Source organism: Diabrotica virgifera, chromosome 2 (genome assembly GCF_917563875.1).
Source record: "Diabrotica virgifera virgifera chromosome 2, PGI_DIABVI_V3a".
NCBI lineage: Eukaryota > Metazoa > Arthropoda > Insecta > Coleoptera > Chrysomelidae > Diabrotica > Diabrotica virgifera.
This window is the reverse complement of record NC_065444.1, coordinates 200902157-200923407: the sequence shown is the minus strand read 5'-3', so window position 1 is coordinate 200923407 and position 21251 is coordinate 200902157. Positions and strand designations below refer to the sequence as shown.

The 21251-nt window shown below is 33.7% G+C and overlaps 1 protein-coding gene across 5 annotated transcripts in view; it reads right to left on the bottom strand.

Annotated features, from left to right (window-relative positions):
• The window catches only part of LOC114338965 (GTP-binding protein 1), a 71794-nt gene that overhangs the window by 35141 nt on the left and 15402 nt on the right, over window positions 1-21251 (bottom strand). For all 5 annotated transcript variants that reach the window (XM_050644158.1, XM_050644163.1, XM_050644159.1 and 2 more), the window contains exons 4-7: window positions 15916-16110; window positions 11538-11701; window positions 8225-8463; window positions 3476-3620 (exon numbers count right to left, since the gene is read on the bottom strand). In XM_050644158.1, the coding sequence (XP_050500115.1) occupies window positions 3476-3620; window positions 8225-8463; window positions 11538-11701; window positions 15916-16110 (743 nt within the window). The remainder of the gene's footprint in view (window positions 1-3475; window positions 3621-8224; window positions 8464-11537; window positions 11702-15915; window positions 16111-21251) is intronic.

Genomic DNA, 21251 nt, shown 5'->3' with positions numbered 1-21251 from the left:
TACAGCATTATGTTAAACAGTAAAGGGCTTAGTGAATCTCCTTGCTTGATTCCTGTGTTTGCTTCTATATGGGTTCTGTTATTATTCCATTGACTTTCATTCCTATTTTATTTCGTACATAAATTTCTATCAGTTTTATAATATCCAGTGGTAAATTTTGTTATATAGTAGGTGTATCACATCTTTTAATTGTATTCTATCAAACGCTTTCTCTAGGTATATAAAACAGAAAAACCCTCGCTTGTTATATTCTAATGATTTCTCCGCTATTTGTCTTATCACAAAAACTGCATCGTTATGATCTTCCACTTTTAAATCCTTGTTGTTCAACCGATATATTTATGCACGCCATTATTTTCTTCATCAGTATTTTTGTTGTGAGTTTCAGTACCGTGCTCCGTAAATTTATCCCTCTATAATTACTGGGGTCTGCCCTATCACTTTTCTTAAATAACGCTATCATCTGAGTGGTACTCCATTCTTCTGGAATTCTTCCTGTAGTTATTATTTTACTTATCAGGATATTCAGTTCTTTGTGAAGTCTCTCTCCTCCGTATTTTAAAAGTTCATTAGCTATTCCACCTTTCCCTGGTGCTTTTCGATTTTTCATCTGTTTTAAGGCGTTCGTTATATCTTCCTCTTTAATTTCTGTTTGCTCATCCGATTCTAATCCTGGTTTTTCAGTTCTTCATGATTAGCTGTTTGATACAGGTTTTCTAGGTAAGTTGTCCATGTATTTGTATCAATATGTTTTACTTCTATCAATTCCTTCATCTCTGCTGTTTGACCTCTTATCATTTTCCACATTTCCTTTTGCATCCCGTATAAGTCGTCCTCCATCTCTTTTGAAAATGCTTACCAATGTTCTGTTTTCTTCCTTCTTACTATTGAGTTTAACTCATTTCAAACTCTTTTATATTCTTCATATGTTTGTCTTGTTCTTTTGAATTTGTATTCCAGCTAGATTTTTAGTATTTTTCACAGATCCATGGTGTTCTCCTTTTCTTTCGTATATGTTTAAATACTTATCTTACGTTCTCCAAGTGCGTCCGTTGCTGCCATTTTGATATTATCTCTAATCTTCCTCCAACTTTCTTCTATGTCTTCATCTGGTGTTATGTAGTTTTCGTTCAGTACTTTTTGCAGTTTTCTCTGGTATAGATCTCGTGTTGACAAGTCTTGTAGCTGTTCTACCTCTATTCTTGTCTCACATTCAATAGGGTCTTTTTTCCTGTTTTTTTGTAGATGTATTCTGATTTTTCCAAGTACTAGGTTGTGATCACTTCCGATATTAGCTGCACTTAAACATCTTATGTCTAGTACTTGAGAATGGTGGATGTTTCTGTTGGTCAATATATAATCAATATCGGATCTGTGTCCTCTTGTATTTTTGAATGTATATTTTTGTTGATCTTTGTGTCTGAAGAACGTATTGTTTATTCGAAATTCGTTCTGAGAGCAAAAGTTGAATAAGTAGTTCCTAAAAAGTTTACAATAAATTATTCAGAATTGATTAACTTCTTGGGAATAAAACTGGATAATCGTCTTATCTTGGTAAGACAATATACACTCACTCCGACTGTCAGCTCAAATGGGCTCAACTTAATGAAAGATATCTCTCATAAACAATGGGATGTCGACTTCCAAACTCTTATGACTGTTCACTGAAAGTTGGGTTTCAACCTGAGATACAATACGCTAAAGTGTTACGTTTGGCTTGTTCTCTTGTATGGAATGAAAGCATGGATAATAAAGGCCAGCTCCACTAACAAACTTGAAGTCTTTGAAATGAGGTGCCTGCACTGAATGCTTAAAATATCATGGACATACTTAGGGACATATTGCGAGGAGAACGGTATATACTTGTCGGCAACTGGAACTCGAAGGAAACATAGAGGGTAAGAGAGGTCTAGAAAAAGATGTCATGGCTGGGTAATATTCGCCAAATGATATTAATGAAATTACTCTTAATAGAATAATGTAATCGTGACTATCTAATATCTCACCTGACAATACAATGCACGGTGGACGCCTACGCAGAAATACAGTACGTAGAAATACGTAGAAATACCTTTACCTTTAAGAAGTAAAGTTAATAATAAATAATTCAATAATTATACTTAGTCACTATCTTCCCCCTAACTCGGAAAATATCGACCGCACGAAAAAACTTGGAAGAAATTGTAGGAAATCACGATTGCAACAATTTACGAGTCCTTACCATTTTTCTCTCGAAGAGTTTAAAGTGGTCGAGCGGGTTACTAAGTCAATTTAATTTAAATAAATACGGTTGCAATATCTCCAAACAAAATATACAATCATCAGAAGAGACTGTAATTAACGAAAATAACTACCTAATTTTTTATCGATATTATGAGGCTAATAAGAAATGTACAATATCTAAAATCAACCAGTGAGTATTTTTCTCGTTAAATAAATTTTTTATTAAATAAATTATATTATTATATATATTATATAAAATTATTAAATAAACTTTAGAATATTCAATGATTTGTTTCAAGAATTCAAATTAAAAGACAAATTACAACTACAATTATTATTCTTGCTAATTTAAAAACGATTTTAGAAAGTAATACATAGGTACACTCCAATAATTATTTTAAATATTGCCATTGTTATCGTTGAATGAGAACTCAAATTTAAATGCATCAAAAGAAATAAATGATTTTTATTATAATCCGGTCGATCCGACCGACCCCAAATTCCGATAACCAAAGCTACCTGAATACGTCTCATCGTTGTCTCAGGTAAATTCAATCTCGTACCTAGAAAGCTGCTAACGCCATCTATTTCTAAAACCACTGGTGTCGTACATAAACGCTCATTTAGTTTCGTATCTTCCAGTATATTTATCAGTCAACGGTATCAGGATAAATCGTTTTTCCCAATTATAGCGCCATCTATCCACAGTTCGAAAAAATGCCTTGAATAAAAGTTGCTTACTTTTACGTAACGAATCCAAATCTGCAAGAAAAACTAGGGGTTTCCATTTGAGATTTTAAAGTTACCCCCCACCCCACCTCCAGGGGGTATAGTGGGGGTTGGTGTTTGGTGTCATTGGATAGATTTTTGAAAATGATTGAACACGTATTTTTCAGTTTTTCGATCCGATGTTTATTTCGCGAAATATTCGACCGTTCCACTACTTTTGGGACACTCTGTATAAAAAGCAGTGGTTTTAGAACTCTTAGCGACGCATTAATATAATATAATAGTTTTGGATTACCGTTTAGGGCCGACATGATCAACTAAAGAAGATGTATTTGGTGATATTTCTAGTGACTTTCTTGGGTGTGAATCTGTCTTTTTAGTTTACTCCTCTTGGTTAAAAAATAAACCATAGTGAAACTACCCTTTAAACTTTCCAGGTAAAATTTATAATTGTTATAAGATTAATAACTGTTACATAATGAGCAAGAGTAAAAAGAAGTTCACGGATAAAAATTATACTTACTGGAACAGAATATGTGTCATCTATTTGGAATTCGGCAGGTTCGTTTTCATGATACTCCATTCTAGTTGTAAGTAAATTAAGGAACGTTTTCAATAACTCCAAATTTTCTCCACTGACATTGGAAACTTGGAAAATTGGACATAGCCTACAAAAGACGAGATCAATAGTAACATATATCAATAGACATTAACTGTAGATAGTGACAGAGTCATTAGAAACGTCTACTATACCTCGTTTTTAAACTAGGAAGAGTAATTCAAATTTACCGCACCGTAATGCTTGTTTGTAATTGGTCCAACCGCAGTCAAGTTTACTCCACTAAATTATGAAATTTTGACACTATTGGCATTTAAAATTCATAGGTTAATTAAGTTATATCGGCGATTTCTTGCGGTTTCTGCGTTATCCCTTTAATTTTTAGAATAAACTATTTTCAACGGGAAATAAGCCACAATTTTACCAAAAAAATTATTTTATTAACGTTTCGACGCCTAAGTTTTTTAATTTTTTTTTTTTTTATTTTTAGGTTTTTACTCTGCATTTATAAATTTTACTCGCTAGAGTTCTAAAAACAGTTGTTTTTCGAATTCTTTAACGACGTATTAGTGTAATATAATGTTTATGGATTACCGTCGAAGGCACATGAATAAAAAAAGACGATGAATCTGGTGATTTTTCTTGTGACATTATTGGGTGTGAATCTGTCTTGAGTTTACTCAGCCTAGTTTAAAAACAGGGTACAGTTTAAAAAAAGACTGCCAATTTTTCCATTGGCGGACTAAAACAAATTTGCAATGACACGAAGCCACAACGGTTCTCAGAACTACCACGGACTTTTTCTCTTAAGGTACAGCTGCGGTAACTGAACAGTTTACACATTCATTTTTATATTGTAATACATACTGTAAAATTTCAGTGTCGTACGGATTTGCTAAATGTCGAAAGCGCTTGTCAAAAATTCCGTGCGTATTGAAAAATAATATCCCTGGATCCCGCGTATGAAAAAAAAGTTGATTAATAGCAAGCTGAAAATTTATTAATAGCTTAAGGGTGTCTAGCAGTGTCTAGGGTGTCTAGCAGTGTCTAGGGTGTCTCATCGTCAAGAGGGGAGGCCGATTGACTAAATTTCTATAAAAATAAATGAATGTTTTTATAATCTTTATATACAGGGTGTCCAGAAATTCTACCGACAAACGAAGACAGAATATTCCTCAGATAATTTTAAGACAATTTAACCCAATTCACCTAACGGGAATTCGCCTAAAATGCTTCCTAAGGGAGCTAGAGCTATTTGAAGATGGCGTCTGGTAATTAGTTTTTCTTAAATCTCCGGACCGCTTCTATATAGAAAAACAAAAATTGGTATGCTTATTTATATTTCAGATATAAATCGATTCAATCCATTACAAATTTCTAGTACCGATAATAGGCGTCCGTTTTTGGGTAGGGCAACGGTTACTTTATCGCATAACTTTTTTGTATTTAATTTTTAAGCACTTTTGACTCTGGATTATTAAATTGTAAGGTATTCTAGTACTAAAAGGTACTCTTGCTTTATTAAGTCGAGAGGATACACAGTTTTCTAGAAAAATCGATTTGAAAATTTTTCGTTTTTAGATTTCAAAAAAAGAATTTAAAAAAACTATTTAGGAAAACGAAAACTTGTACGTTTAATTATATTCCAAAGATGAATCGATTTCATTAATTGCGAATTTCTAGTACCGGTCATATACGTCGGTTTTTGGGAAAAAAAATTTGAAATTATTTTTGAAAAATTTTCTGAAATTTTTTTTCAAATTCAAGAGACGAAAAATTTTCAAATCGATTTTTCTAGAAAAAGTGTCATACCGACTTAAAGCAGGAGTACAATTTAGTACTAGTATACCTCAAAATTTAATATTCCAGAGTAAAAAATGCTTAAAATTTAAAGACAAAAAAGGTATGCGATAAAAAATAACCGTTGTCCTACCCAAAACGGACGCCTATGACCGGTACGGTATGAATCGGTTTATCTCTGGAAGATAAATAAGCGTCCCATTTTTCGTTTTTCTAACTAGAAGCGTTCTGGAGATATATATGAAAAACTAATTACAAGACGCCATCTTTAAAGAGCTCGCTAGCTCTATTAGGAAGCATTTTCGGACTAGGTGAATTTGGTTAAATTGTCGTAAAATTATCTGAGGAGTCTTCTGTCTTCATTTGTCGGTAGAGTTTCTGGACACCCTGTATAACTTAGTTTGAGAGGGGGGGTCGATCGCCTCAATCGCCCTCCCCTGGATCCGCCAATGTTCGGACAAACTTTAATGTATAGGAACACTGGAACAGGGGAAGTTTTAATTGTGGAACAGGTTAAAAATTTGGAACGTCAGACTACGAAAACGTCCCATATATTTTGTCGGACAGAACTTCCAATTAATTTGTTACCCTTTCAGTAAACTGTCCTCCAAAAATCAGACTGCTATTTATCACCAACTGGGCATTTTAATGAGTGGAACACGTAGAACATGTCAAATGACAGGAATTATAACAGGTGACAAATAGCAGTCTGATTTTTGCATGAGAGTTTAATGAAAGGGTAACAAATCAATTGGAAGTTCTGCCCGACAAAATACATGGGACGTTTTCGTGGTCTGACGTTCCAAATTTTTAACCTGTTCCACAATTAAAACTTCCCCTGTTCCAGTGTTCCCATACATCAAAGTTTGCTCGACTAGACACCTTCAAGCTATTAACAAATATTTTCAGCTTGCTATTAATCAACTTTTTTTCATACGCGTGATCCAAACCTAAAAATAAAAAGCTATTAAGTGCGTCCAAGATTTCTAGAATACATTTGAATGACAATCAAAAAAACAAGAGCAATTGTCAAACTCGAATAGGTTTGGTCACTAAGACAAGTTGCTGCAGATTTGAGTGTGAGTCATATGTGCATATCGTCGCTGATTTGCAAAAACGGGCCAAGTAACATTTTTATATTTTTACTAAGTGGAACTTAGTTCCTTTTTACACAACCAGTTTAAAAAAAATATGTTACTTGGCACCAAAAAATTATGAGACTATCTCAACAACAATAAGTAATTCACTTGACCCCTTTTTACAAAATAGGTAGAACCTTTGTACCTACCATTTTTGCACATAACTCCTCTTTTGAATAAAATGTCACTTGGCACCTTTTTGCAAATCAGCGACGATATGGAAAATTTAACAAAGATGGGATGGATCATTTCGAGTCTAGGTATAGCACGGTTGGGTGGTTCAACAGAGCAGAAAATCTCCACAGAGCAACAATATTATCCTAAAGGAGGAGCGCCTAAAGAAAAAGCTAGCGAAAAGACGTTTCCATGCAGCATTCGCACTGCATGTGGCAGGATTAAAGCAAGCGAATTGATAAATTATGCAACTGCAAGGAAACCTTTTTTGATTGAGGATCGCAAAAGGAGACGAGTCGCATTTTGTGATGAATTCATAAACCGTGAACACAACTTTTGGTTTAACATTACATTTTCCGGTGAAAAAGTGTTTCAATCATAATTATAGCAATGGTGGAATAAGAGTTTATAGGCCGAGAAATCATAGCTTTGAAGAACGGTATGCTCATCATTTAAGAAATAGTGGAGGATTTTCGGTCAACTTATGGGGATGGATAAGTGATTAAGACAGGGGCGTTTGTTATCATATAGAACAAAAATTAACAGGATTATAACCATATTCTCGAGGACATAGAGGACATAATGTTGGCAGTGATCCAGAAATTCCCCAATAACAACTTCATCTTCTAACATGACAATTACCCCAATACGAGTAGAATTGTTTGAGAATGCACTGCACAGACTTCCCGGAGTCCAGATCTTAACCCAATCGAAAATGCGTGGGCAGAGTTGACAAAGAAATTAAATGAAGGAAACCTTAGGCCACGGACTAGAATTTTAACTATGGGAAGCAATTGCGTAGGCATGGGAGGAGCTTGTTGAATATAACATGAAGAGATTAGTGCTATCTATGAATAGAAGGTTGCAAAGTTGTATTGACAATAATGAGGCTTCTACCAAATATTAATTATTGTGTTACTGAATATTTATTATTAAATTACTAAAGTACTAAATATTAATCAATTAGAAAGAAATAATTCAAACCACGGCATATAACCCCGGAAAACAATTTTTATTTCAAATCGAACAGTAACATTTTTGAAGTTATACTTCTTTAGGCACGAGGGTGAATTTTTACATTCCCTGGCGCATGCGCACACCGACAGTTTGATATTAGTCGCTACATCTTTATGTAGCGCAAATGAGGTGTGCGTGAAAATAATATATTATTAGTGTTTTTAGTAAATATATTTATTATAATTTTTGTGTCTTTGGATTTGTCTTCCTCGGGAATAAGATATTTTATAACAATAGTAAGTATATTTTAAAGTATTTTTGTATACTTCACTTGGTCTATTAAATTTGTCAGTATGTATGAGAAATCTTGTAACCTGTCGAAGCAAAGGGAGTATAGCTCAGTGGTAGAGCATGTGACCGGAGATCGAGAGGTCCCCGGTTCGAATCCGTGTGTTTTCTAGTTTTTTATTTTTCTTATTGTTTTAATAAAAAATTTTGGAAAGTAGTAAGTAAAAATTAGTTTAATTTTTAAATAAAATACAAATAACCCGTTGAAAGTATATTTATTTCGTTGAAATCATATAATAGAAGTATAACTTCTTACGTGCGTACAAAGTACACACACATTCTTTTATTTACTTACCTTTCAGATACAAAGTTTGTGGCACTTAAAACCACATCATCGGAAGTTTTGACCATAACTGGTACCTTTCGACAACCAGGCGATTTCAGTATCCTTACTAACATCTTGAGATTATCCTGAAGGACGTTGGCAGGACACATATCAATTTTGGTAACTACTACGAAGACAGGTACTGAGAGAGCTAGAGCAAGACCTAAATGTTCTTTTGTCATTCCGATTATTCCAGCATTGGCGCCTACCTATAAAATAAAATATTTGCTTAAGGTGATACAGTAGCGATCAACAGGTAGCAAAAACGCGTTCAAAGATTGCGGCTGTAATTTTGAATATTTTTTCGAGATATTTGGCACACGTATTCGTAATATAATAGAGAATGGCGGTACAGAGCCCAATTTGAAAAATATATTAATATGTGGAAATTACTCTGTAATTAAATACAATATTAAAAAAACGAGCCTGTACCGCCATTAAGAAGAACAAAAAAATACACTTTCTTCAAATAAACTTTTTTATCCGATGCCTTGATTTTGTGTCATTTTGGAACTACTAAAATTTTTTATTTCATTAGTAGTTCCAAAATGACACAAAATCTAGGCATCGGATAAAAAAGTTTATTTGAAGAAAGTGTATTTTTTTGTTCTTCTTAATGGCGGTACAGGTTGGTTTTTTTAATATTGTATTTCATTACAGAGTAATTTCCACATATTAATATATTTTTCAAATTGGGCTCTGTACCGCCATTCTTTATTATATTACGAATACGTGTGCCAAATATCTCGAAAAAATATTCAAAATTACAGCCGCAATCTTGGAACGCGTTTTCGCTACCTGTTGATCGCTACTGTTTCCTCTTAATAAAATGTTTATTACCTACATTATTATTAGGTTAACAAAAGGAACACGAAGTCACGAATAAGGCCTATGTACCTGGTGTCCCAATAAGAATGGCTCTCGGCCATATCTCAGGAACCGTCTATAGTACAGCTTTGAGAAAAAAATATTTATAACAAAAGTTGCCTCGGGAAAAGCCTGGAAATTATTTTCATAATTCTAGGTCCACCGCTAGAGGGCGTAATTGAATATCAAAAATTAAAAAATCAAAATTTTAATAATTTACTTAATGAAAGGGCAATGGAAATCCAATCATCGTATTCTTCCTAAAATTCTGCGCATATTTGATTTCACAAGTTTAAGTCTACCTTTTGCAAATAAGAGGTGGGGGTGAGTGGGAACCTTGTTACGAAAAAAGTCCGGTTCTGCTAAATCGAATTTTGCATACTTGGTCTTGTTGAAAACAACAAGACCAACTCTTTTTCGTCAATGTAAGTGTCTTATTTTCGAAATAGCCTAATAAGTAATATGCAAGTTGAGAGGCGTTATTTAATTATTTTCAGAAATCTAGTTTTCTTTGGAAAATATTAAATACAACTATGCATTTTTAATCATGTATTACAAAATTAGACCAAATTAGCAACATAATACCGAAAACCGCATGTCGATACCTTTTTTCTATCTCGAGATGTCTTAAGAAATGTGTAAATTTTAAACATAACTGTTACTGTCACCGGTAAACGAAGTTAAGGAAAAGTAGTGTGCTATGGAAAAACAAATAAACATTTTCCAAATGTAAGCGAATATAATTAATTAAAACAACAATAAGACAAACAACACTATAAAATATAACAAAGAAATAAAAGCAACTACTTACTTAGTCTTAATGACTGCCTAAATGTTCAAATTGTTGCCCATCATTTTCGATGCAAGCATTTACTCTTTTAAGAGTAGATTGGATAGCAACAGATTTAACTGTTTTAGACTTTTATTTATGGGGACGGATTAAAGACCTTGTTTTTGCCACTAGGCCCACTACGCGAGAAAACATGATCTAGAATCTAGAAAATACGAAACGCCATTCAAAGCATTGCCAAAGCAGAAATTGAGACTGCTGTTCAATCTACTCTTGAAAGAGTAAATCAGTCAGAAATGATGGGCAACAATTTGAACATTTAGGTCGTCACTAAGTAAGTAATTGCTTTTGATTCTTTGTTATATTTTATAGTGTTGTTTGTCTTATTGTTGTTTTAATTAATTATATACGTTTACATCTGGAAAATGTTTCTTTGTTTTTTAAATAGCACACTACTTTTCCTTAACTTCGTTTACCTGTGACATTAACAGTTGTTTAAAATATCTCGAGGTAGAAAAAAGGTATCGACATGCGGTTTTCGGTATTATGTTGCTAATTTGGTCTAATTTTGTAATACGGGATTAAAAATGCATACTTGTATTTAATATTCTCCAAAGAAAACTAGATTTCCGAAAATAATTAAATAATGTCTATTAGCTGGCACATTACTTATTAGGCTATTTCGAAAATAAGACTCTTACATTGACGAAAACGAGCTGTTTTCAACAAGACCAAGTATGCAAAATTGGATTTAGCAGAACCGGACTTACAGCAATATTTTCATAAGAAGATTCCCACTCACCCCCACCTCTTAATTACACAGGTAGACTTAAACTTGTGAAATCAAATATGCGCAGAATTTTATGAAGAATACGATGATTGAATTTCCAGTGCCCTTTCATTAGGTAAATTTTGTAAAATTTTGTTTTTTTAATTTTTGATATTCAATTACGCCCTCTAGTGGTGGACCTACAATTATGAAAATAATTTCCAGGCTTTTCCCGAAGCAACTTTTGCTATAAATATTTTTTTCTCAAAGCTGTACTGTAAACGGTCCCTGAGATATGGCCGAGAGCCATTCTTATTGGGACACCCGGTACAATTCTGGATTCACAGCGGATACGAGAGAGATATAGATAGATAGAGACGAGAGGGAGAGAGATAGTAGTTAGTAAAAGGATTGGTTGCTTCTCAACAATTAATATATGAGATATACAATAAATACCGTCTTCAATTGAATATCTTAAAGTTATTTAATTGATCATATGTAATTAACAAAAATAATCATGGGATATAATATCTAAAAGAGTGAGCTTTAGAATCGAGACCTATACAATAATTGGACGGGATTCTGCTGAAAGATCCAACCCACACTTTGTTAAAACTGAGATATTAGACAAAAACTTTACGACAAAATTTAAAATTCTCCATTAAAAATAATTATGGTTTAACATTAGAATCGTTAATATTGTACCGATTCTAATGTTATTTTTAATAGAGTATTTTAAATTTTATCGTAAAGTTTTTGGCTAATATCTCAGTTTTAACAAAGTGTGGGTTGGATCCTTTCTGCAGAATCCCGTCCAATTTTTCAAAGGATTCTACACATTTATATGAAATGCTTACCATTAACATTCCAAAATCTGGTGCATGTCCAGTCATACCAAAAACTGTAGTTTTTAAATATCTTTCATGTCCCGCAAGATCAATAAAAGTTATCACTTTCGAACTTCTTTCGCAAATCTTTACCCAATCAAGTGAGCCATGTTCTGGTTTATTCACAATATTTCCTGAAAAAAACAAACAACATATTTATCAACAAATATATAATTATCAAATTACAATTTTTGGATAATGTAATACGTGTAAATGGATATACAGGGTGTTTGGTAAAGAATGGGCCATAGCTTAACCTTAGATTCCTGAGCTAAAAATGGCTCGAGTTAAGCTAACTTACCTTAGTACAAAAGTTGATAATAACCGACATACAGGGTGTCAAAGTTAAACTTTTATTTTATTTATTTTTGAAAATTTCCTGACAGGCATGGGACAACAACACGAAATTTGGTAAGTGGTGCTGGTATTGTACAATCTACTAAATTATGTTAAACAAACGTTTCTCGCTACTACCAGAGGCGTACGCCGGGGGAACGTGAATGGTTGACCCTTCCCAAATTCTACGCCACTGGCGGAATTGCTGTTTTAGTGCAATTTTTTGATTCTCCAATACTTTCTATGTAAAAAATATTCTCTTCATTCGTAATGATAAAGCCATTAGTTTTCGAGATATTTGAAGCTAAAAACGAAGGAGCATAATACATTAATCAAAATAAGTGCGCCTTTTCATTTTTAACTTCAAATATCTCGAAAACTAATGACTTTATCGTTACGAATGAAGAGTATATTATTTGCATAGAACGTATTGGAGAATCTAAAAATTATGCTAAAATAGCAGTTTCATCAGTCGTACGCCTCTGGTAGTAGCCAGAAACGATTATTTAACATCATCAAGCCAGTGACGTCATTATTTAGCGTACGCAGTGACTTTATATTTTGGTACACGCTATTTTGATATGTTTATTGTTTGTTTGATAGAAAAATATTTGTTATTAAGGAGAGGGGAAGGGAAACAGAACTATTCAGATGTTTCAAACTTAATAATGTAATAAATCAATGTGTATAAAGATTTGTTTACTACGTAAGTTAATTATACCAGTTTATAAACTATAAACTATAAACCAATGCTGTTGTGTTTATTTCTATTTATACAGGGAATTGAACTTGTTACGATTTTCATAGAAAATATGTTATAACTTTGTAAATACCCTATATAACATAATAAACCTTTATATTTTTGTGATGGGGAAGTTAAGAAGATTTTGAACATAAAATAAAATATAGGGTGTTCCATTTAAAAAAACATAAGTTTGGTCTGCCATTATGTTATCGAACGCCCTGTAACATTTTAACTAATTTTGTAATATGAAGCTCAAAGTTTGCTACAATTTTTGTTATTAACTTTTATTGCTATCTATTATTATAGCGGGTCTACTGAGCTTTATCACACTAATCAATCGCCCTGTATCTTTTATCTGAATACTTCTGCTACCGTTAATCATGAATTTTTGTCTCTTATATTTTTCATACTGTTTTAAAATAATGCTAAACTCATTAAAAGAACTAAATAATTGTCCACATTCCATAGTTAATTAAAAAAACACTAAACAAATAAAAAATAAGAAACTCTTTACTAATCAATATTAAAATGAGAACACAACGGGATTAGACAAATTCCAACACTCTGATACTCGCGGTATATACTTACCACAGCATACACGCGGCTCAAGTTAGCGTGTATGCAAAAAACCAGTAACAGTGCACGCTAAATAGTGACGTCACTGAATCGATGACGTTTCGCGTGTACCTAACTTTTTTATTTGCGTACACGTTAGCGTGTACCTAGACACAGCGTTTAACGCTTTCTTTTTTTTTAATAATTTATTCTTTATTTAAAACTTTAAGAACTATGTGTGCCCGGTACTATAAAACTATTTGACATATCCTTATGGTACTTGGCAGAAAGTTTAGGTACTGTACATCCTACTAAATTATGTTAAATAATCGTTTCTGGCTACTACCAGAGGCGTACAACAGGGGAAAGTGAAAGGTTGACTCTTCCCAAATGCTACGCCACTGATGAAACTGCTATTTTAGCATAATTTTTAGATTCTCTAATACTTTTTATGCAAATAATATACTCTTCATTCGTAACGATAAAGTCATTATTTTTCGAGATATTTGAAGTTAAAAATGAAAAGGCTCGCTTATTTTGATTAATGTATTATGCTCCTTCGTTTTTAGCTTCAAATATCTCGAAAACTAATGGCTTTATCGTTAAGAATGAATGAAGAGTATATTTTTTACATAGAAAGTATTGGAGAATAAAAAATTGCACTAAAATCGAAATTCCGCCAGTGGCGTAGAATTTGGGAAGGGTCAACCATTCACGTTCCCCCGTCGTACGCCGCTGGTAGTAGCCAGAAACGTTTGTTTAACATAATTTAGTAGATTGCACAATACCAGCACCACTTATTCTCCTTTTCATGACCATTTTTCAGTGCGTCACAAATTATAGAAAAAAAGGTAAGTCCGTGATAATACACATTTATGACATTTACTCTAACATGACATTTTAGTTAAATCTGACAGTTGTCACATTATATTTTCAATTTGGAATAAAAACAAATCAATTGTGTCTATTGCATTTATAAAATGGTATTTTCTTTGATTTGTATAGTCTTATAAATTGTACAGATTATATTGATATTATAATTTTATTAAATAAATAATTATTTTTTGATTATGGCGCCATTTATCGACAACTAGAATAATCACCGAACTAGAATAATTACCAAAGTAATCACCGACGTGCCTTTTTTTCTGTCATATACAATTTAATGCGTTAGAGAGAAATCGAAAAACTGTTACGCACTGAAAAATGGTCATGAAAAGGACTATACCAAATTTCGTGTTGTTGTCCCATGCCTGTCAGGAAATATTCAAAAATAAATAAAATAAAAGTTTAACTTTGACACCCTGTATTTAATTTATTATCAACTTTTGTACTAAGGTAAGTTAGCTTAAATCGAACTATTTTAACCTCAGGAATCTAAGGTTAAGCTATGGCCCATTCTTTACCAAACACCCTGTACATGTTATTGTCGACTTAATTAATATCATATTACCCCAGGCTGTGGGTGAAAAATAGGTCGATTTCAGGATATAATTCAGGAATTTTTGAAACCTATCAGGTGTTGTAAAGGACGAAGCCAGGAATAACTTCTACTAAAATGTAACCAAGGAACCAGGAATCTAAGGTTAAGCTATGGCCCATTCTTTACCAAACACCCTGTACAACACGGATAAAATCTTATTTATCTTATATACCAAATATAACATGACAAAAATGTTTATGTACGACTATTAAACTTATCAGCCAAACCCTCTTAAAGCCATGAAATCTTGTATTGGAGAGGCTCTTATCTTCAGAGAATATAAGAGCTCTGAATATAAGACAATGAAGAGAAGGGCACAAGAGAGATCTGAATGGAAGGGTATAGCCAGACACGCAAAGCCTCATCCAGGGTTATGTTTTCAAAAGAAGAAGTGCATAGGCTCTTGATACTGTGTCGAGGTCGTTAATTAAACTTGGACACCCAGGTTTCATTAATCTTCTTAATTGAACAAGAAGGGATCAGTAACAACAACAAAAAACAAGGAAGAGGAACAATGCAGCCTTAACCAGCCGAAACAATATCCAGCAAGAGAGCATTAGCGGTGCAGCGGGGAGAAAGTATAAGTACCTCTTGAATCAAGGCCTAGTTCCAAACTATATTCTATATCTACAATCTAACCTAGCGGAATATCAGTCAAATGAAACAAAAACGAACTAAAATACATAATAAAAATGAAACAAAGTGAAATTAGTGAATGAAAAACGAACTAAAATTATTGTAGTAAGAGAAGCGAAAGGGAAATGATATGAAGAAAAATGCAAAGAGAGAGCAGTTAACAGCAAAATATGATCCCTTAAATGTTCATAAAAAATCGAGGAATTAAAAGGTAAGAACAAAAAAGAAGAAATAACTTCACTACATAACAGGAATGGAAAAATTCTGCCAGACGCTAGCCACAGATTGAGGAGATAACAAGAGTATATCCAAGGGCTATTCCTAGATAAAAGACCAAAATTAGTACATAACGGAGATACGACAACTTAAAATTTTTCCAGATACAGGAAGGATAAGTACTACAAGCCACTGAGAAAAAGCAACAAGGCAGCAGGTATCTGTCAAATATCAGTAGAGATAATAAAACTAATAGATGAGGAAAACATTGGGTCTTCTACAAGAGTAATTTAAAAAAATCTAAACTAAAAACCCTTTTTCAATAATTGTGTGTCGTTCACACAAAATATTACCAGTCTTGATGAGTTAATTTTTACCTTCTTCGTCAAAACCCAAAATATCATTTCCTACAGAACTTGTCCTTCCTGATTCCATTTCATGCTTGTGCCTAAATAGTCTCTGTCTAGCGTGTCCTCTGCCATTATCCAATTCGCCGTGTGTTAAAACTCCAAGTAAAGTTGATTTACCAGCATCTACGTTACCAACAACTGCAACTCGTATTTCCAAAAAATCTGAAAAAAAATGATGAGCTAATATTGTCAGTAATTAAAAGCAAACATAAAAGGGGTAAGAGTTAAAACCGGCAATAAATACTCCAACGAATTTAAGGGGTTACATAGGTCTTGGGGGTAAAAAAAAGTGACTTTAAAAAAAATTATATCTCCAAAACTAAAAATTATTTTTATTTATAATTGGAACATGTAAAAGTATAGTACTTAATCAAAAAAAATTTCAGCCAAAAATACCAGTCGGAAAAATGAAAGAATACCCATGAACGATCACATCAATCACTTATTTTATTATTTGCTGTCTTTTTCTATAAATAACAAACGTTTGTTATAGAAAAAGACAGCAAATAGGTACAAAGTAAGTGATTGATGTGATCGTTCATGGGTATTCATTCATTTTTCCGATTGTATTCATTTTTGTAGAGTTGACTGCAATTTTTCGACAACAGCCCTTTTTTGCGGTGGGCAGCATAACTAAGTCCAGTCTCATCTGAAATCAAAAGAACAAAAAGTTTCTTGTAGTTTATACCTCTGGTTAGGAAATGAACGAAGGAATTTAAAAAAAAAATTAAATTTGAAGATTTTACATAAGTTTAAACACATTTTCGACCCCAATTTTTCTCATTTTTTCAAAAATGACCATTTTTAAAGTAGTTTTTTTTATAAAACAAAAACAACTTCACCTAATAAAAATTCCTTCGTTCATTCACTAGCCAGAGGTATAAACTAAAAGAAACTTTTTGATTTTTTGATTTCAGATGAGACTGGACTTAGTTATGCTGTCCACCGCAAAAAAAGGGCTGTTGTCGAAAAATTGCAGTCAACTCTACAAAAATGAATATTTTTGGCTGAAAATTTTTTTGAGAGGACTATACTTTTACATGTTCCAATTATAAATAAAAATAATTTTTAGTTTTCGAGATATAATTTTTTTAAAGTCACTTTTCTTACCCGCAAGACCTATGTAACCCCTGAAGGTTTAAGAGCACAAAAGGCTTATTGCAGGGATGCTCTACATCTCCGACACTGTTCAAGATATTCCTAGAACAAATATTAAAACCATGGAAAAGGAAATGGAAGGGATGGGAATTCCAATCCGGGACAACTTCTTGTACACATTAAGTTTTGCAGATGACCAAGTGGTAACGGCTCAAGATGAAAAAGATCTGACCTATATGCTCCGAAAATTAGAAGAGCCATACACAAAAAATGGACTGGAAATAAACCTAGAAAAGACTAAATACTTAACAACAAAACAAGAACCAGTAAAAAACTTAAATATGGACGGTGATAGGGAAATTAACGGTACTGAAAAATTCAAATACTTAGGATTCATACTCTCGAAGAATGGAACCACCAAGCAAGAGATAACCAGCATACAATTGAGTCCAGGAATCTTTACCCGTGCGTCATCATTTAAATTAAAGCATACGAAATAAGTAGATGATAAGTCGGAAATTGAAATTTACTAAACGCAACAGCAAGTTACAGTAAGTAGCTACTGCTCCTATCACGGATTAAAATTTGAGTTATCAAATATGTGTTTTATCTCGCCAGGTATTAATGACGCACGGGTAAAGATTCCTGGACTCAACTGTATTAGCACAGACAAGAACATGTATTAAACAAATGAACGGGGTATTGTGGGATAGACAGATTACCAGAAATACAAAGAAGAGAATAATATATAACACTTTGGTACATAGTATAATGAATTACGGAGCAGAGAATTGGGTAATAAACAAACGAAACAGATCCAAAATTACAGCAACTGAAATAGAGTTCATGAAAAGAAGCTGCAGAGTAATACGAATAGATCGCATTGGAAATCAGGAGATAAAACGAAGACTGTCACTAGAACAGGACATCCTCAGCTACATCGAAGAGAAACGTTTAATTTGGTATGGACATGTGAGAAGATCAGATCGTAAAAGCTGGATATCCAAGATTTCGGATTGGAGCCCAATGGGAAAAAGAAGGAGAGGTAGATCCCGAAGATCATGGAGGAATGAAGTGGACGAGGCCATAGAAAGACGAGATCTTAGAGATGGAGAATGGCAGAACAGAAACGACTGGAGACGTTGGTTAAAAGAAGGAAGGCGGCGACAGCTGTAAAAATCCTTACATAGATAGAAAAACATGCTTAAGATTAGCTACACTTCTTCTTCTTTACGTGTCATCTCCGTGACTAAGGTTGGCAATCATAATTGCTATTCTAACTTTTGACACTACAGCATGAAAGAGTTTAGTTGAGCTGCATCCAAACAATTCTCTGAGGTTTCTCAGACAGGACATTTTTCTTCTACGTATGCTGCGCCTTCCTTGAATCTTTCCATACATTATTAATTTTAGGAGTTCATATCTGTCACCACGTGTTATACTTACTTACTTAGTCCTAAGCCTTTCTACCTTTAGGTGTAAGGCTGGTGGAGTTGAGTTTGGCATTGTAGTCTCCATGCTTTCCGATCTTGCGTTAGGTTTCTTGCACTTTCCAATGTCAATCCCTTCTTCTCGACTTCTTTCCTGATTTCATCTACCCACATAACTCTTGGTCTTCCTCTTTTGTTTTTCCGTTGCACTCTCGTTTCGAACACTCGTTTTGTAAGCCTCTCGTTCGACATTCTACACACGTGCCCGAACCATCTTAGTTGTCCCTCCACTATTTTTTCATTGATTGGTTCCAGTTTTAGGTTTTGTCTAATTGTTTCGTTTCGTATTTTGCCTGTCCTCTTTCTGTTTGCTATTTTCCTCAGGAATCTCATTTCCATAGCATTGACTCTGGATTTTTGTCTCCCCGTCAATGTCCATGTCTCGCTGCTATACATGATTGTTGGTCTAACTACTGATTTAACGACTGCCGTTTTTACTTTCTCCGGTATCTCTTTTTTCCCCAAAAATGTTGTTTTCATAGCGTTAAATAAGCCTCCTGTTCGTCCCATTCTCTCATTTATTTCCATGTCTTGTTTACCATTTGCTTCGATTATTACTCCTAGGTATTTAAAATATTCCACTTGCTCTAGTTGTTTCCCGTCTAATTCTATTGCGTGTGTATTCCTCGTATTTGAAATTATCATTGTTTTTGTTTTCTCTGTATTAATTTTCATATTTATGTTTTATAGTTCTTCTTCTAGAATTTCAAGATTGTTCTGTAAGTCTTCTCTGGTTTCTGCTATCAATACCATGTCGTCTGCAAATAGTAGCTCCGATAGTTGAGTCCGTTTCATTTGCCAGTATCCTAATGTTAGTTTTTTCATTCTTCTCTTGGCTTTCTTTATCGCTTCATCCAGTACCACTGAGAATAGCAGTGGACTCAGCACGCATCCCTGTTTGACGCCTTGACTTGTAGTAAATTCTCTGGATTCCTCGTTATTGGTTCTTATTGTATTTGTATTATTTTTGTACATATCCTTTATTACTTCTATTATGTGTCTGTCGACTCCCTTTTTTTTAGTGTCTTCCATACGTCCTTTCTTCGGATTCTGTCAAACGCCTTTTCCAGGTCAATGAAGCACATATGTATCTCTCTATTCTTCTTGATTACCTTCTCACTTACTTGTCTTAATGTGAATATTAGGTCTTGCGTGCTTCTGTCCTTCCTGAATCCACACTGTGTGTCTTCCATAGTTGTTTCTATTTGGGTTTTTATTCTTGTCTCTATTATTCTTGCGAAAACCTTCCCAGGGATACTTGATATGGTGATACCTCGGTAATTATTACAGTTTCTCTTGTCTCCCTTTTTGTGTATTGGTAGTATAATGTCTTTCTTCCAGTCCTTTGGTAATTCTGCTCTATTTATGATATCATTCATTAGTTCTTTCATGCTATCCATTCCCTCTATCCCCATGAATTTTATCATTTCCGGGGTGATATGATCCTTGCCTGGTGCTTTGCCCAATTTTACTCTTTCTATCGCTTTCTCTAATTCCTCTCTTGTTATGGATTCCACTTGTTGTTCTTCATTCCTTTCTTGTATCTCCCCTGTGTTGTCCGTATCTGCATGAGTTAGCTCTTTGAAATGTTCTCTCCATCTTTCCATTATTTGTTTTTCTTCTGTTAGTACGTTTCCATTCTTGTCTTTTATATTCGGCATCGTGTGCTCTTTCTTTTGTCTGAGTTGTTTTAATGCGCCGTAGAAGAGTTTTTGGTTTTCCCTATAATTTTTTGTCATTTTTTGTCCAAATCACTCCCATGACCTTTCCTTTCCTGCTTTCACCGCTATTTTAACCTCTTTCCTTTTTTCTTTATATGCCTCGTAATCTTCTGGGTGTTTTGTGCTTAGGTATCTCTTCCATTTGTCTTTTTTATTCTTTATTTTCTCTCGTATTTCTTCCGTCCACCATTCCGTTCTCCTCATGTTAGTATTTGCTATTTTTGCTTTCCCACAAGTTTCCTCAGCTGCTTTGATTATTTTTCTTCTATATTTGTATTTTTTGCCCTACCTTTCAGGGTATTGTCTAATTTTTCTTGGAACTTCTTCTTATATCTTTTCTCTTTTAATTTGTAACTTTTTATTTTTCATTTACTACCTTTCTTCTCTTTTCTTCTTTTTCTTCTGTTGTTCTCATTCTCATTATTACTAGATGGTGGTCACTGCCAATGTCTGAGCCTCTTTTCACTTTCGTATCCTGTACTCTTTTCCATTTGTTGCTGCTTACCAAAAAGTAATCTATGATTGATTTTTCTTTTCTGCTGTCTTGTACTCTCGTGTATTTGTGTACTTCTTTATGTTTAAATTTTGTATTTGTTATAACTAGTTTGTTCTCCATACATATTTTTATTATTCTTTCACCATTTCTGTTTAGTATTTCTTCTCCTTCTTTTCCCATGCACTCCTCTATTCCGCTGTTGTTGTTTCCGACTCTACCGTTTAGATCTCCCATTACAATTATGTCTTCTTCCCCATTATCAATTTGCATTTGGAGCTCCTCGAAAAATTTATCTTTCTCTTCCTTTCTTGCATCTTCATTTACGCCGTAGGCTGTTATTATTGTCCATATTTCTTCGTCCATCAGTTTCATTTTCACCGATAATATTCTCTGGTTAACATATGTTTCTTCTATAACTTGTTGTAGTCTATTCGGTGAAATTATTATCCCGACTCCTTCTTTTGCTCTCTCTTTTGTATCCGCTCCTACCCAAAGCAA